Here is a 16,517-nt window from a genome sequence, read left to right as displayed (position 1 = left end):
TAGTATGTAATCGTTGTCAAATGCCCATACGAAAAAAATACTTTACAACATCCTCCGTTTGAAATAAATCGAAATAAAGGGGAGAAAAACGAAATGCGCGTGCACGTGCTATTGAAAGCTTCTTTGCCGCGGATCCGGTCAATTCCGCCCACAAATAGATTGCGCATTGTACCACGTGACTGATCTAGCCATTCACGTACGATGACAGTGGAGGCGCATGGACGCATGGACGCGCACGCTTGTATAATAATTTAAGCGGTAGCGAGCACGTGCGCGTACCCGTATTCTTTGTGTTGCAGCGTAGAGAAGCGCAAAAAGAGTAACCATGGCTGATGAAAAACCTAAGGTGAGTTTCTAAATATTGCGCCCAATGTTCCACATAATTGGCTGTATCATTAGGTTATGGTCTAAAATAAAAGTTGACATCTTATTCTTAAAATGCCTTATTTCAAGTTGTGGACAGAAAAAAAAATCAACTACTACTTGAATACACCGGAAGGATTGTGAACGCGCATTTATAGGCGCGTATATTGCTCCATTTGATTACTGACCGCAAACCAATGCGCTCAGTGATGTTGCTTTACCCTAAACATAAGATCTCCACGAATGAATGAATGAATGGTGGCTATTAACCCAGTCGTTGTCTCTTAGTTGACTAGTCTCCCTACTGTTGGCCCAATCTTGTTTGTTGATTATAACATTCCGAAAGTTACTTTGAATTCTCCTTCATTATTTATGGGCTCCACACGTCGTTTCCTTTGATAAAATAAAAAGTTACCAAAAAGCATGAATGGATGAATTGTGTATGCATGTTGTAAGAATAAATAAACGTAAATTCCCCTCTGGGATTAATTCAGTTCATCTTCTCTTATTCAGACAATGTATTTCGGCCAGTGAGGTTCATTTTATTGTGACTGCGATTATTTTGTGAAATTATCTGTGCTCCTTAAAGTGTCACACCTGAATTCATTCAATTGAATGGTGGAATGACTCAACAATTCATGTCTGGACGCCGTTAAGACAAAACCATACGTTTTCTTCTACATTTGCCTGCCTTTCTACAGTTGGCATCATCGGATTTCTGAGTCAATGTTCCTTTGCATGCTTTATGATTAATCTATAATGCATTCCCCCCCCCCCTTTTTTTTTTTAGGAAGGAGTGAAAACGGAAAGCAGCGAGCATATCAACCTGAAGGTAGCAGGACAGGATGGCTCTGTGGTTCAGTTCAAGATTAAAAGGCACACCCCCCTCAGCAAACTCATGAAAGCCTACTGCGAGAGACAGGTAAAACTGCTACACATTTAACTATACTAGAAATACATAATGGGTGATTGGAAATTACAGAAGTGACATAGATTAATTAGGCCTACTCAGGCAGTGCCCTTGTGTATCCTATTTAGCAATGTGAAATGAGGTAACAAAAGGTCATCCTGGCCAATGATATTCTTGAGACAAAACCATCAGTCAGTTGTATGTCTTTTTTTTTTACTTTAAACATGGGTAACAATATCATTATAAAAAACATAGATTACATAACTGTGGCCAAATTGGCTCAATCAACCATAGGCGAGTTGAATGGAAACAATATAGTAACAATGAAGTATACCGTGCAATTAGCTGCAATGATTGGGCTACCTTCTGGAACAAGTTAAAGGGGCCACTCACACTAGGGCCGCGTCCCCGTGCCCAAGCTAATTTGCATACTAAAGTCTAGAACGTTTGGCTAGTGTGACCATGCCATCCGTATTCCAGCACGGGACAGCCCCTTGGCCACGGCACACTTGGGAGAGGTGTGCCGTGGCCAAAGTACAGATGCTAATGAGATGACACGCGCGGATACGCAAAGTGAGCTGGATGACGTAGTCCTTGCGCGACCCTTCTTTCTTTATAGGTCCATGCCCTTTTTCCCCACAACAATCATTTTAAACAATGGCGGCAAGCGGTTCACGAGAGGGTTTACGTTGGTGCGATAGTGAAGTCGAGTTTTTACTTGAAATTTGGGCCGACGACAGCATTCAGTCGCAGCTGGACACCACGCTTGGTGATGACGTATTTATCGTATTACGACGTGATGACGTATGTATGAAGGAGCAATCGTGCCCAGGCCACGGCCTTTGGAAGCAGTGTGACCACGGGCCAGCGGGGGGAGTGGGGAGGGGGAGAATCGTGCTGAATCTTCCTGCAGCACGGAACAGGCAAACTTGCCTAGTGTGAGTTGGTTGTATCAGCGGTTGTATCAAAGATTGAATCAGCGATGTTGGGTGACGTCACTTCTGTTGGTATAGACCTCTGAAGAATACGTCCCGTCTCCGAGGCTCCTGGCTCCCTCGGTCAAATGTCTATGGGAAATAACATTGGGTTTTTGAATGATTGTACATAACAAACTCTGTAGGTGGTGAAAAAGTAAAAGCTGTATCCCGCTTTGATCTCCAGACTTTTTCCATCTAGTTTCGACTGGGTTTTTGGATTGTCGGTGCAGTTAAAGTAGTAAACGATTATTAATGCTACTTTAAGGGCACCGACAATCCAAAACGCAGCTTTTACTTCTTCGCCACCTACAGAGTTTGTTATGTGTGACGATCATTCAAAAACGCCATGTTATTTCCCAATTCCCATAGACATTTGACCGAGGGAACCGCTAACACGGGACTTATTCTTCAGAGGTCTATTTGAAGCGAGATCCCAAACAAACAGAGCTAGCTCGCCCCTCCCTTCCGTGTTTCGTGCCTCCAGTAAAAACTATCATAAACGCAGTGCAAAACCCAACCCTTGTCTGTGATTGGTTAGAATACTATTTATTTTGGTTTTCAGTGGTTGGTATTACCATTTGTTATTGTGTACGATCTCGTGACATAGGCTGCCTATGTCACGACTGCCAGCTTATGGGGCGGGATCATTAATGTTTCGGCCTAGAATCGCTGATGCAACCTTTAAAGTCGTTATAACATTTCACCTGGCTGGTAGCTTTAAATAACCTGGACATATCTGACTGTAGTCAAAGGTGAATGATGGGGATTTCAATAATCGTATCAATAAAATCACAACCCATTACTGATATTTTCTTAAAATACAAAATGCCGGCTAACCCATACATTATGGGTTATACCATACAAGAATCTTACTATCGACACTAGCTTAACCCCTGCCACTCATTCCACCCAGCAAGCCAAACTACAGTAGTTGTGTCACAATTGCTAAGCAAGTTGGATTAGAAGGAACAATGTAATTTAGATTTTTTTCAGTGAGTAGTCTCCCTCCTACTAACAAGGAGGGGCTCCATCCTACCCATTACGTGCTTAAAATATTTATTTTCTTGTTTTCTATTTCATCAATAAGTTTAGCAGTATTAAAACAGCACAACACTTCTAGATTGATTCCGGTTAGTAAGTCCATCAAGCGTGAGGTTTGAATGAGGTTCCTACAGCTTGGAAACGCTGCCCATAATCTGCCGGCCACAATGATGGATGGCGAACACTAGCATCAACTTTGTAGAAAGGTATTGCACACAAGTGCTGTATACATACATGGTATCTACTGAGACAGTGGCTGCATGCTGTGTGCACCAAAGTGAGATTTGTCATGCGAAAAACCTAAAAATTATGTAATCACAGCCCTCAGCCACGGTTCATATGGCAACGTTTTCAAGCATTGCTTGAAGTTATGGCACAACTGTGGGAGTGCTCTCAATGGAAATGAAATCCACGTAAATATGGAGTGTGAAGGATTTAGTGGTATCTAGTGGTTAGGTAGCAGATTGATATCAACTGATTAGCCCCCCATACCTCCCTGCATCCCTCATTTTCCAATGATGTAGGAGAGGCTACGATGGCCTGTTACTGGCTTAAAAGGAGGTTCTTCCAAAATGATGTCATCGTCAACGATAGCATCGGGTAGCGAAGTGTCCCGTGATGAGGTTTCTTGATAGATATTTTAATTACATTTAGTTATTTAATCTGTAAAATATAGGTCAACATTTTTAAGTAAGACAGCAATTATGATTACAACTAAAACAAAAACTCAATGTTTTCTCACTCTGAGCCACTTTGGAAACATGACGGTGCAACATGGCAGGCTCCGGGGAAGGGTCCCACACCCTATATAGATTAAAAGAGTTACCATAAACATATTTCTTCTTTTCACTGGATTACATACACATTTAAAAATACTTTACTGCACCTCTCCGATTAGGACATGATTTTGAACATATGGGGATAAAAACAAAAAAGGTGGTTTGAACACTGCAACGTTCGAAGAGAAAAAAAAATGCAAACACCCCTCTGGATTTTGGATCGCTAGAAAAAGGCCCATGTACAAAAATATCCAACTCTACAAAGTTAGGAAGCCCCCAGTCCACCTAAGTATTGACATTGATGGATATAACCTAATAAATCGATATCAACTCCCTGTAACAAATATATAATAAAAATCACAGAATAAAAACCACATGGCCTGGCCATAAAAACATTTGGCAGAGGCACCAATTTATAATCATGCCAGTGAACCATAACATTATGATGCTAACATCTTAATCCTGGGGTCTAATACAGAGAGCTGTGCAAGCCTCCATCCTGTAGGTCACTGATCCAGCCTCGCTCAACCCCACACTGTGCCTTTTGCTGTACCGCTACTGCATATATGGAGCTGGTCGATGTGGATGCGTCAGAATATATGAAAACATATACTTTCAATATGATCCTGGCAATATATAGTAGTAAATTAAAATATACCTGAATACTTGAATGGTTTACTAAAATGAATTTAATATTCAATGAACAAGCAAAAGCAATTGTTAAATGCTTTATTGAATTCCTCCCACATATTTAAAACAAATTAAAACCTGATATTTTCATGCAACAAATGTAATCCTATCGGTCTTAATCATTATTATTATTATAATTATTATCATCATCATATTATAGTCCACTTAAAACAGACGTATGTGACAGCTAACAAAGCTTTAGCTCTTGATAATAAAAGCTATTATGTTCTTATTTGTCTTTCCCCTGTGATCTTTTAGTGAAGGGAAAAATAAGGTCAGATATAGGACAGGCACCACATGAAGGGAGTTCATTTGACATGAAAGTCCCCATCATTGCATATGTTCCCCCCCATGTGTTTGAGATATGCCTACAATACCTCATCCTTGCTTTATGCCATTTCAAAATTACATTGAAAACATGCAGAGACAATTGGGTACAGTTTCATGTATGTACATTATTAACTAATTTGTCTTTGCCCCAACCCCTCCTAGGGACTGGCCATCCGGCAAATCAGGTTCCGGTTTGATGGACAGCCAATAAACGAGACGGATACGCCATCACAAGTAAGCCTGACCATGTGGTGTAGGGTAACGTGTATGCTGTTGAAGAACATCATTGGATGAGGAAACTCGACTAAAACATGGCCTTCCCAGGCCCTTGAGCAAAGAGAAATCTCACCAAGAGCAGCATTTTTAACTTCTACCAGCAGCTGGGTTAGGCTTTTAACCATATCATTTGTTTTCTCCTCTGACCCCACCCCCCTGTTATCGTTTCAAATTACAGTTGGAAATGGAGGATGAAGATACGATTGACGTATTCCAGCAACAGACAGGCGGTCTGCTTTAATCGCAGCCGTGTATCAGCAACCGGTTCCCCCCATCATCCTTTCCTGAATCGCTACACACAAAAACGCACGCTCAATATGCTTATTTGAAACTCTCTCTGCTGTCACAAAAGAATGGCCAGACATCAGCATTCTCAACTACAATTTTTTTTTTTTTTTGTATAGTTTTTTTGACTTTATTCTCACCCATGTTACTTTGCTGTTGTTGTACATAATGCAGTCTAAGTTATGGTTTTATTTGCTGATGTCATGCCATGGCAAATGTTACTCGACCTCGTCTAGACTTGGTAGGGCTTGTTCTGAAGATACAGACTATGAATGGAAAGAATGAATTGAAAGGAATTAATTGAATGTTTGGCTATAGGCTAGGCTTAGCTGTCATCTGAGAAAAAAGCTCTACAAGTCAATCTGTTTTGGGCTGGATATTGCAGAGCAGATTATTGTATTAAGTCTATCTGCCTAAAAAATTGATTTTCTAACCCCTTTTTTAAATAAAGTAGTTAATGTGTAGGAAAAATGACCACCTTGTCTTATAGTTATACAAGGCCATAATGTCATGTTAGTCTAAATCTTAATCTGAAGTTAATGTTTGTTTAAATAAATCGACTGTTTTTACCAAACTCCCAATTATTGTTTCTTGTACGGTTGTTTGTGTCAGTTATTGTTTTTTTTAATAAAAAAACTAAAAATATTAAAATAGTTTTACTTAAAAGTCGAAGAATAACCCAGCCCCTATAACACCTAATGACAAGAGCATATTTTAACATTTGTTTTTAAATATAAAGAATGACTAAAACACTGACTAAGCACCAGGATGTTGCTCATGCTGTCTGATCGTTGACATTAATCGGCGAAGCATGCTACCAACCAGAGAGGCGATCCCTGGTGTTCCGTCCAACCAGAGCGTGCGGATCGCTAGTGGGCTGGGACTTATGGGACGCTAAAGGAACGACAAACGCCTACAATTTCGAGCGTTTTTCAGTGTCGGGTGGAGTCTACATCCTCTTATCATCTCTGCGGAAAGGATTGCCGAAACCCAGATTTTTATAGTCTTAGAAATTAGCTATTAGTCCTTGCAAAAGGCAACTGTATTCCATCCCAAAGATGACGACGACATCGACCTTTCAAGGATTGGAACCCGGTGCGAAAAGCAGTTCAAGGTAAAGAATCGGAAAGGCTCCATGAACAAACAAAAGAATGCAATGCGGACAGCCCTCTCGGCTTCGCTGACGCCTCTTTGCTTCAGCTTTTCTGATCATGTTGGGACAATTCTGATAGCTAGCCCGTCGATGGCCGGCAGGGGATTATTTTTTATTTAGCTGAACTATACCATCGTCTAGCTAATTTATCTCGTTGGCTGTCTGGTCTCGCTACCCTATAGCCTTGAGCTATGATCCCGAGGCTAGCGTTTCTGCTTTCTATCTAATTGGGTCAGTTGAACAGACAGACCAACCTTATTTTTTTTAGGATATTTTTTTTGTTTGTTTTTGGCCTTGCACTTGAAAGACAACTGTATACCTTGCAGTTGGCATTCTAAATGTACCATTGCCCGTCTTTAATCCAATGCCACTGAGTAAAACGCTGACCGTATCTGACTTTTTTTTTTTAGCAAAATCCAACGGACTATAGTCTAACGCCCTATCCTTGAAAATGGCCAGACCTTTCTCATTAGCGTTGGCTTCGCAGTCAATTGTCCATTGAACACCGATACTTACTTTCTTTTGCTATATCGTGACAGTTGAATACATTTACATTAATCCTATTTGCTTTATTACTTTTAATTACTGGGGAAACACAACTTTATTGAAAAAAATAATGCAAACCGTGCGCCATCGGCCAACTAAAAGTGATGCTGCTTGAAGTCGCCATGCACGTTTACTTTGCAGTGTCTAATTCTTTGCTGATTTTAATCCGGACTTGATACATACATGGGTGATTCCATTGGTTTGGTTTCACTGAGTATGATGAATGTCGTTCAGTTTTAACTGTTTGAGTGATGAGGGTTGGGGGGCTTTGAGCTTGCTAAAGCCGGTTAATCTTTCCTTGCTGGTTTTGCTTTACCGATTGCTACCAAGTCTTTAGCTAACTGCTGTTCGGTTTAACTGGCAACCGACCACTGAGGTCTGCCCAGCGGCAGTCCAATTTGAAGGCAAAACCAAGGCCCCCAAAAGCCGCCCATTCTTGACTAACGATCAGTGCATCTTAAACAGTGCAACTACGATTTATGACCGCCCATCTCCTTGAGACTATTTGTGATATTAACATTGGTAGATCTTCCGTTTCTCTTAATGATTATTTGGAGGAAAAAAAATGCAAGCTTTATTTTAGGGTGGGGTCTGCGGTTGCCAGGCAGCTAAAAACCTTTTCCTCGCTGCAATCCTCGCGGAAACCATGATCTCATCCCTGGCTGGGAGGTGAATTCTAGTTTAGATATTACCGTAAGCCCGGTGTCACAACTACTAGCATTCAAACGATTGACAATTTTGGGGCTAATAATAATAATGCATAGAGTTTATGTATCACCTCGCCCCACTGTAGGGCTGGATTGTGGAATCCATCTGCCCGCCGACGGCCCTCCGACAGCTGCCGTTTGTGTCAGCTGGTGGCTCCACTAACGCATCAGTATCTGTCCTCCGCCCTCCAGTCTCTTATTAATGGAGGATAACCTCGCCCCCATACTTATTATCAACTCCCCTTTTGTGAAGCCATCATTTTGAGGAATAACTATTGGCTACTTCTGTTTAGTTGGTAAAATACAGGCGGATCGACTGTATTTATGTTTTAGAAAGTAATTATTGGGTGACCTACATCGTCTGTGTTCTACCATGCTAACTATAAAGTCCATCACATTTCATAATGGAACGACTTTGTGTACGTTTGTGTGAGATGTAAATTTGATTGTTTGGGTGTTGGATAGTTCATTTCAAAACATACTGTCTCCAATACATACAATCTGTCCTCTTGTCATACACCAGGGTACTGCGACCACCGGGCGGGGCCTCAAACATCTCATTCGGCACGGATGAGGAATCCACCCCCCGCAAAAACAAGATGGCTTCCAACATCTTTGCAGAGCCTGATGACCCCCACGCCCATCGAAGGAACAACCCACCCAGTAAGTTACATTTTCCTCTTTTCTGTTTACCTAGCTTAAACAGTCTGTTGGTTCTGGGGAGTCCCACCTGGTCTTGAGGTCATCTTACTTAACTCTACCTGGATGAACATGCAAATCCAGTATTATAATGTAATGCAGTAGTTTAATGATATAAAGCTTGGGCCCCTCTATTAGTAAGGACAAATAAGGATGGCCAGTGATCATAACCTGCAAATACCAATTGTCATAAAATGTTAGAGGAATCTCAATCATCGTAAGGAGGCATATTTAAAGGGGACCTATTATACTTTTTCGACTTTTATGACCTATAAACGTTGTTATAATGATTAGGGGTGGGAATCGAGAACCGGTTCCTACTCGGAACCGGTTCCAACTAACCCATTCCATCGGAATCGTACGCCTCCAACGTTATCGATTCTTCTTAACGATTCCGCACCACGTTTTCCGGTTTCCGCAAAAAATTGACGACGACCCTGCGCGCGCCGACAACCTTCAAACAACAAGGCAGCATCGTGGAGAGTAGGAAGCAATCGCAAGTCTTGCTCCATTTCACCAAACACAATGAAAATTCTGCCGTATGTAATCCGTGCAATGCTATCATTTCGTGTAAGGGTGCAAACACCAGCAACATGCTTAAGCATTTGTCTACCAAGCATGGAATTAAGTCCCAAGAATGCCATGTGTTCAAAAGCCTGCATACGAGTCAAACAAGCTCCACTGTGTCCTCCGTTGACAACGGTAACGTTCACATTACATATCCTGCATTAGCAGCCCACTGTCGCCTTGCAACTGCAGTTTTTATAGTAGTGTCGTAGTTTTTATTAATAATGCCGACCTATACAAATTTCATGCATTTTAGATGATCGCTCTCAGGCAGCTGGCCCCTCGACATCGGCTCAAGTTACCCCTTTCACTCCCAGAAATGGCAGATATGCTTATATTCTTGCATAAGAATTGTTGACGTTCAGTAAATAAAATAAATCTAAAAGATCTTATGAAGGCATACAATTCATGCCTATTTAATTATAGGGGATGTACGTATGTTTACTATAACCCTTTTATGTTTATTATAACCCTTCCTAGTAAAGTGTTAAACTTTTTAATTTAATGACGTTTGGTTTAAGCTTACAGTTATTACATCTAAAATATGTATGTAAAAGTTTAGTGTTGAATCATAATTTAGCATGTTCAATTGTAAGTGTCTTCCTATTTTTTTTATTACTTATTTATTGTCAGTCTAACTTATTTAGACTATATTTTCTTGTTTCTTGTTCTTGTGTTAGTATGTAGAAAATAAAATGGTTACTTTTGGTGCAGAAGACTGTAGAACTCTTTTTTTGCCACTCAATGAACTACTCAGGAATTGGATCGATAGGCAGAATCGACAATGGCATTGATATTGATAAAAATGTATCAATTCCCACCCCTAATGATTGATAGTCATGTTTAACAATACTAAAGTGTCAAATAATGACGAACATTCATTTCGACGTATTCCCTGCTGACAGTCTGAGGTGGCTGTGCAGAGCGCTAAACACTCGGGACAACGTTTGCGATTCACTTGTTCACATTTCCGGGAAATCATCTATGTAGAGGCACTCCTGCCGCGCCCCTATATGCATGGTCAAATCTGCCCCCGCACGCGTTTCGAGGAAGGTAACCAATCACATCGGAGTTGGGTTGGCAGGAGGGGGGCTAGGGGGCGGAGAAGGACGAAACCGAGCGTTGACAGAGAATGCTGTAAGCGCCCAGATGAGAGGAAGAGTTTCCCGAAAATCTACATCGTTTTTTGTGTATGGTTAAAAATGACAATCAATCATTATAACAACATTTATAAGTCATAATAGTTGAAAAAGCATAATAGGTCCCCTTTAAAGTATATTAACGATCCAATGGGGAAATTCACAAAACATAATCCAATTGGTTAAATCCACAAAACAAAGAGTGCTATGCTGGTTTGAGGATCAAAAGATGATTTACTTTTTTACGGTTCCATTGCCAGAGTAGAGGTGCCATGAATGTGAAATGACAGCCCAACAACAAATGTAGCCCCACAAAATAAAGTTCTACCAAGGAAACGGGCCCTGATTTATTTTTAACCACACCCAATTCCTTCCTCTGTTTTCATCAGAATTACCGTTTGTGCATTTCTACCTTATTTATGCGTCATGTTTGATTAGGCTGGCTGATTCTTCAAGTGATTGAAAAGAAGGCCAGATTTGTGCTAATGTCCAGGAAGAGGCATTAAACTAATTTGCAGTATTGGGAGGAGCCAATGGCCCTTATTCACCTAGTGGCCATCTTGGTTCTATACGCTAGCTGGGTGTGGAGAAATGCAATGTAGAATTCTGCTTTCAGTTCTCCCATCCAACTGTCCTAAGTCGATGATGCACTTTGTAGCAAGTAGAGATGCTCTGATTGACCGGAAGCCGATCATGATCGACAGATTGTGGCTAAAAATAGCTTGATCTGAGAACCCCAAAAGCGCTGATCAAAAAGGCAGATCAAGTGACGTAAATTACTCGTGCGAACTTGCCAGGGGCAGCATGAGTTCTCCCGCATACAACATTGTGCTACACTGCCAGGATTTCAAGGGGTCATTGTAACGATGGCAGAGGAGGCAGTTTTACATTCAGTGTCGTTTACTAAGAACTTGCATAACTCGTGTACAACCGGATAAGTATCCCATGTCCTGCGTGCTTTACCCTACATACAACAGTATGTGCGCAGGCACAATTCAGTACCGTATATACAGCAAGGGAGAGAAGGAAGAAGAGGGTTGCTTCAGGATATCGGCTAACTGTTTTCTTCTGTCAAGTAAGACCAGACCATCACCCCTGTTATGCTGATGTTTAAACTCCGACCTGTAGGCCCACATTAAAGTCTGTTTGGCAGCTTAACCATTTAGATGACCATGCTATGGATTCTAGTGGAGGAAGGGGAGCTGCAAGGCCTCCTAGCCAAACCCAAGGTTTGCTGCCTAGTCCTCTGTAGGAAACTGGTGGGTTTGTTATCATGGAGCTACTGTGCTTCTATAAGTTTAATGGACCTGCCATCTGTTGTGAGTCCACAGTGCATCAACTGTTGTCTCATGGCTGCATTAAATCCAATCCCGACCCTTTCATTTGCTGGTCTCCTATTGCCCATATTAATTGATCAGACTAAGTAATGTGAATCACTGTAATAAAGAAGCCTTTGTTGAGCGTAGTGGCTCTTTCGAGGGGGAAGACAATGCTGATTCACTGATGTCCATTAACGAGCAGCAAGCCTTGCTCTCGTCCAAAATGGCGTCTCCTACGTCTTTCTCTGTCTGGCTTTGTTCCCCCTCCATGTCATGGACAGTCTGTCCCCCACCTCCCCTGGCGCTTACTACAGCTGTTGCCTTATGTGGACACACACGCACACGCACATACACACCAGCCTCTTGCAGCAGGCCAAACGCTGGCCTGTAATACCCTGCCTTGCTAGGGGAGAGGGAATATGAGGGTGATGTGTGTTTCGGATTTCACTTGTCTTTCTGGAAACCGTCCACATTATTTTCCTGGTCCATTGCAGTGTCTGGATTTCAGGATGTTTGCTACTGTACTTATAACCAGCGGATTGGTCTTGTGTTTACCAGACTTTACTCCCTTTATGACACATTAAGGGTTTATTTATGACTGGCCTAACCCCCATAGGATAAGCCTGGCAGTGATCGTGGCGAATCAGTCTTGGAATTGCTCTGGTGCCCTTGTTGCTGACTGGCTTAACGTCTGGGAAATGGTCTGCATACCGTGACGTGTGTGTGTGTGTGTGTGTCTCTCTCCAGCCGGAGCCCCTCAGGGCACCCTGTGCGGTGAGCCCTCTGCGCCTCTGAGACGGTGCCAGCAGCCCCTCCTCTTCCCCAAGAATCCGGAACCAGAGCTCACCACCATCCACAACTCCGGAGCCGCACTGGTCTGGAACCAGAGACGGGAGGTAGGCCTGGTTCAGTGTCCTTGGGTAGGGCCCATCAGTGGGGGGCTGTATAAAGATGTTCAGGTTTTTACTGTGCTTCTTATATGTCTGTCTACTAAAGCATTGCACCTCACTTTTTGATTCCTTTATCTCATTTGGATGTTTCTGTTGCAGGGGGAGAATGGCAAAGACCAGGCAAGCGAAGGTAAGACACTCATCCCTATCCTCCAAATCCCATCTTGCGCACCACTCCCAAGATACCGGCGCACCAACAAAGCTAGTGCGTGATCTCTAAATGACTCTGTTGGCTGTGGATAGCATTCTCGGTGGCCCTCATGGCACTGCAGTTATGCTTCCTGCCTTCTGAAAGGTGAAGTCATATCTCATCTGCTTTGGTCCGCCCCATACACACGCACATGGTGCTCATCAAGAAGAGTCTGCCTACCAGAGGCCCCGCCCATGGGAGTGCGCGGAACAATGTAGAGTGACTATGATGACATGCTGTGGTAATGAATCCTGTCTAGTGAGGGGATTTTTACAAACATGAAACAGTGTTGGAGCTTCCATCATCTGCACTACTGAAGCGTACAATCGTTCACACAGATATTAATATCGTTATTAATATCGGAGCATGTCTCATCTGTCCCATCCGCTTCGGGCATAACTTGAAAAGAATATTTGCATTTGCATTAAGTTTCACTTTCTTTTACGTTATATAAAACTACCTCTTAAAAAATCCCAAGGTAGTTACAATGCCGTACAAATGTTAATTCAGACACACAAACGGTTGTTCATAACAGGCTCCTGAATCAACATCCCATAGTATGTAGTGCGTTTGCCCGGTTATGATGGACTGTCTCCTCTGTAGTCGCACAGCTGTTCTTTTGATGCCAGCCTCCATGTCCTCTATTAAGGTCCAGGTGCTGGCGTTGCCATTAGCATTCTCTGCACATAATGGAGGAATCAGGACTGGGTTTTAAGAGATCAAGAACACTTTCCTTTCATGGCTGCGTTCAGAGAGAACTTCTTGCTAATCTGAATAGGAACCGGATATTGGAAGCGCCGCCTGCAGTCTATTGATTTAACTTGAGGAATGTGGGAAAGTTGGCGAGCTAGCCCAGTGTGTGTCCTGTACACTTCAAAAAATATAAATTCTCCCTATTTCTTTTTTAAATACAGAAAAGATTAATTATAGATTGATTATCAAAAGTAATGCACTTTTATTTCCAACATTTTGTCGGCAAGTTGCAATAGTCTCTAGGGCTATTTCAGAATGATGACGATGATGGACGATATACCTGTCCTCCAGCACTGAGGTTTCATTACTGCACTGTCCACCCTCTGTTGAGTACAATTTTATTTTTGTGCTCCTACTTGCTTATTGTGACTTACTTTTAAGGCTTTTAGCAGCCGCTTTTATCCAAAGCGACTTACAATTAGTACATTTGTCAGAAGAACGTGAAACAATATATTGTTATCGGTACAGTAAGGATGCTCATAGAAACAAATGCAAAGCACTTACAATCGCTAGGTTAACCCATTCTCCTTATACAGCAACGATGGCTAGGATAAGATGCTACACATGTGCTATCATTAAGTACGACATACAGTGTGTACATAAAATGTCAGGACATACAATAAGTAGGTGGGGTTGGCTATGCAAAGTATAGGTGAACTCTGATTAACATGAACTTTCCTTTTTCTTTTTTCAAGCCTGGTTTGTTTTGACCTAATAAGGTGTCATGCACAGCTCTGAGTCACTCAAATAGCACACTGTATTTCTGGTTCTCTGAGCCTTGGCAGTGAGGTGTTGAAACGTACCCAACCAATCGTATATTTTCTGCCAGTTATTCACACGTTTCATTATTTACTATTGGGTACTTTTATCCAACGTGACTTGCAGTACATAACATTTCTTTTGATGCATGTCATTAAGGAGCAGGTGGGGGTTGGCCGATCTTGCTGAAAGAGGCATTTGGGAAGAGTGCAAGCATCGGGGATTGAACTCATAACCTTATACTTGGCAGCCACACAACTAGAGACATCTAGACTATCCTGTCCCATATCCGAATGACGTCATCGTACCAAGTTTTTGTGCTCCTTAAAACTCATTTGAAAGTTCTAGGTACGGCATGTCCGTGAAGAGCCACGCCGTTGTAGACGTCTCTGCGTAGCACAGAGATGTGGTTCTCTGCAGACGTGCCCACGTGTGCGCGTGTGTTTCTGCAGACTGTCCCGATGAGGTTGAGGGGGAGAGCGAGGAGCAGAAGGAGAGACCACAGCCCCCCGCCCCGTCGGGAGGTGCCAACGCCAATCCCGGGGCAGCCAACGGAGGGCGGAGAAACCCTCCAGGTGGCAAGTCCAGCCTCATCCTGGGTTGAACGATGCAACACACACACACGACTTTCTATTCTCCATTGGAACGCTTTTTTTATTTTTATTTTTTCAAAGATGAATTACCCCACACTCTTCCTCTCCATTGCCCAGTTCCCCACCCCCCCCCCTCTTGCTCCACATGCACTCGCCTTGTTATGACCCTTGACCCTCCCACAGTTAATGTATCCCATCGTCCCAACCCCTTTGTTTTGGTTCTTTTTCTATTAAAAAATAAAAAAACAACTTGTTGACAAAAGCACTTTATGTATCTCTGCCCCCCTCAACCTTCATTTCAGCCCATCCTGTAGTGCACCGCGCCTGCTGGGAAAGGCATGATGTCTAGCTTATCTCTCTCGCTATCCTCCCACCCTCTCCTCCATTAGCCCCTCCCTGTAAATGGTCAAGGGAAAAAAAGTAACTTAAGAGGGGGGGGGGGAAATGAGATTTGATGCGTGGATTTCTAACAATAAAGATTGATATCGATTTGCTGGTCCATTGGTCGTGTTTTTGAGGAGAAGACTTGGCATATTGTACACTGACAATATGTTTTTGTTTTTACAAATGGGTGTACTACAGAATTTTATGATTTATGATATTGTGGTAGTAGGCTAGGTTTGGCCTTGTTCTTTTAGTTATCGTATTACAGTTTCTGGTTGCAAAGGCTTTACATGTTGATCTAAATGTTTAGAGGGAAATTTTCTAGTAGTCGTCTACCTTGCCAGTGTGGTCATATCTACGGTACCATCATCTTTTAGTGTTATGGATAGTTCTTCAAAAGTCAATTGATCAAATTTGTTCAGAAATCAATTGGGTTCATTGGGGCATCAGGGGAGATTCTAGGATCTGACTTTTCTTACCCCAGGAAGCCACAGGGGTATATGAAGTATATAAACGATTTTGAATATCGTAGATGTGATAATCTGCTGAATTTTAGGTTGACCTGGTGGAGATCCTAAATTTATTCTGTTGGGGGGGGTAAATCTATCCATTTATCGATCAATCCAACACATTGTATATTTTTGAACAATGCCGTTTTATTGTCAGAAAAGCAAAGACCTTTTGTAACAGTTGAACCTCGGTTAAACTCGTACCAATGAGTATTTCATCCCAGAGGAAAGGATTAAACACATTTTGGCTAGTCTCTAGCTCTTAAAGAGGAAATAAATAGTTTAATGGTAACTTTAGACAACACATTTGTAAATTAAGTATTATGTATTATTTTATCCGTGATTTATATTTGCTCCTGTCCAAGATTTTCGTAGTTACTATGCTGTTGCATGTCTCAGCCAATAGATGGCAGCCAGTGTCAGCTAAATAATGCAGTTCTGAACCGCTAAAGTGTTGAAAGGAAAAAAGACATCCAATCAAATGGATGTGAACTGTATGAACAAATTTGAGCTATATTAAATTTCCTTTGGGTCATTTTCACTCAAAAATGACCATATTTCCCCCTTTTTATTTTATTTAAACACATACTGAAACCCA

General features: G+C 42.0%; 2 protein-coding genes across 2 annotated transcripts; both read left to right on the top strand.

The window, feature by feature from the left end:
* The first annotated feature begins 238 nt into the window (after nucleotides 1-238).
* On the top strand, nucleotides 239-6,232 carry LOC115535554 (small ubiquitin-related modifier 2). Its single transcript, XM_030346845.1, has 4 exons — nucleotides 239-346; nucleotides 1,154-1,285; nucleotides 5,253-5,324; nucleotides 5,545-6,232. Exons 1-4 carry the CDS (start codon nucleotides 326-328, stop codon nucleotides 5,605-5,607), a joined length of 288 nt encoding a protein of 95 aa, XP_030202705.1. The 5' UTR covers nucleotides 239-325; the 3' UTR covers nucleotides 5,608-6,232.
* A 254-nt stretch (nucleotides 6,233-6,486) lies between these two features.
* Nucleotides 6,487-15,515, top strand: jpt1b (Jupiter microtubule associated homolog 1b). Its single transcript, XM_030346833.1, has 5 exons — nucleotides 6,487-6,765; nucleotides 8,581-8,720; nucleotides 12,529-12,677; nucleotides 12,831-12,861; nucleotides 14,886-15,515. The coding sequence occupies exons 1-5, from the start codon at nucleotides 6,710-6,712 to the stop codon at nucleotides 15,035-15,037; spliced, it is 528 nt and encodes a 175-aa protein (XP_030202693.1). The 5' UTR covers nucleotides 6,487-6,709; the 3' UTR covers nucleotides 15,038-15,515.
* The last annotated feature ends 1,002 nt before the right edge of the window (nucleotides 15,516-16,517 follow it).

Source organism: Gadus morhua, chromosome 2, assembly GCF_902167405.1.
Source record: "Gadus morhua chromosome 2, gadMor3.0, whole genome shotgun sequence".
In the NCBI taxonomy this organism is placed as follows: domain Eukaryota; kingdom Metazoa; phylum Chordata; class Actinopteri; order Gadiformes; family Gadidae; genus Gadus; species Gadus morhua.
This window is presented reverse-complemented; position numbering and strand designations above follow the sequence as displayed.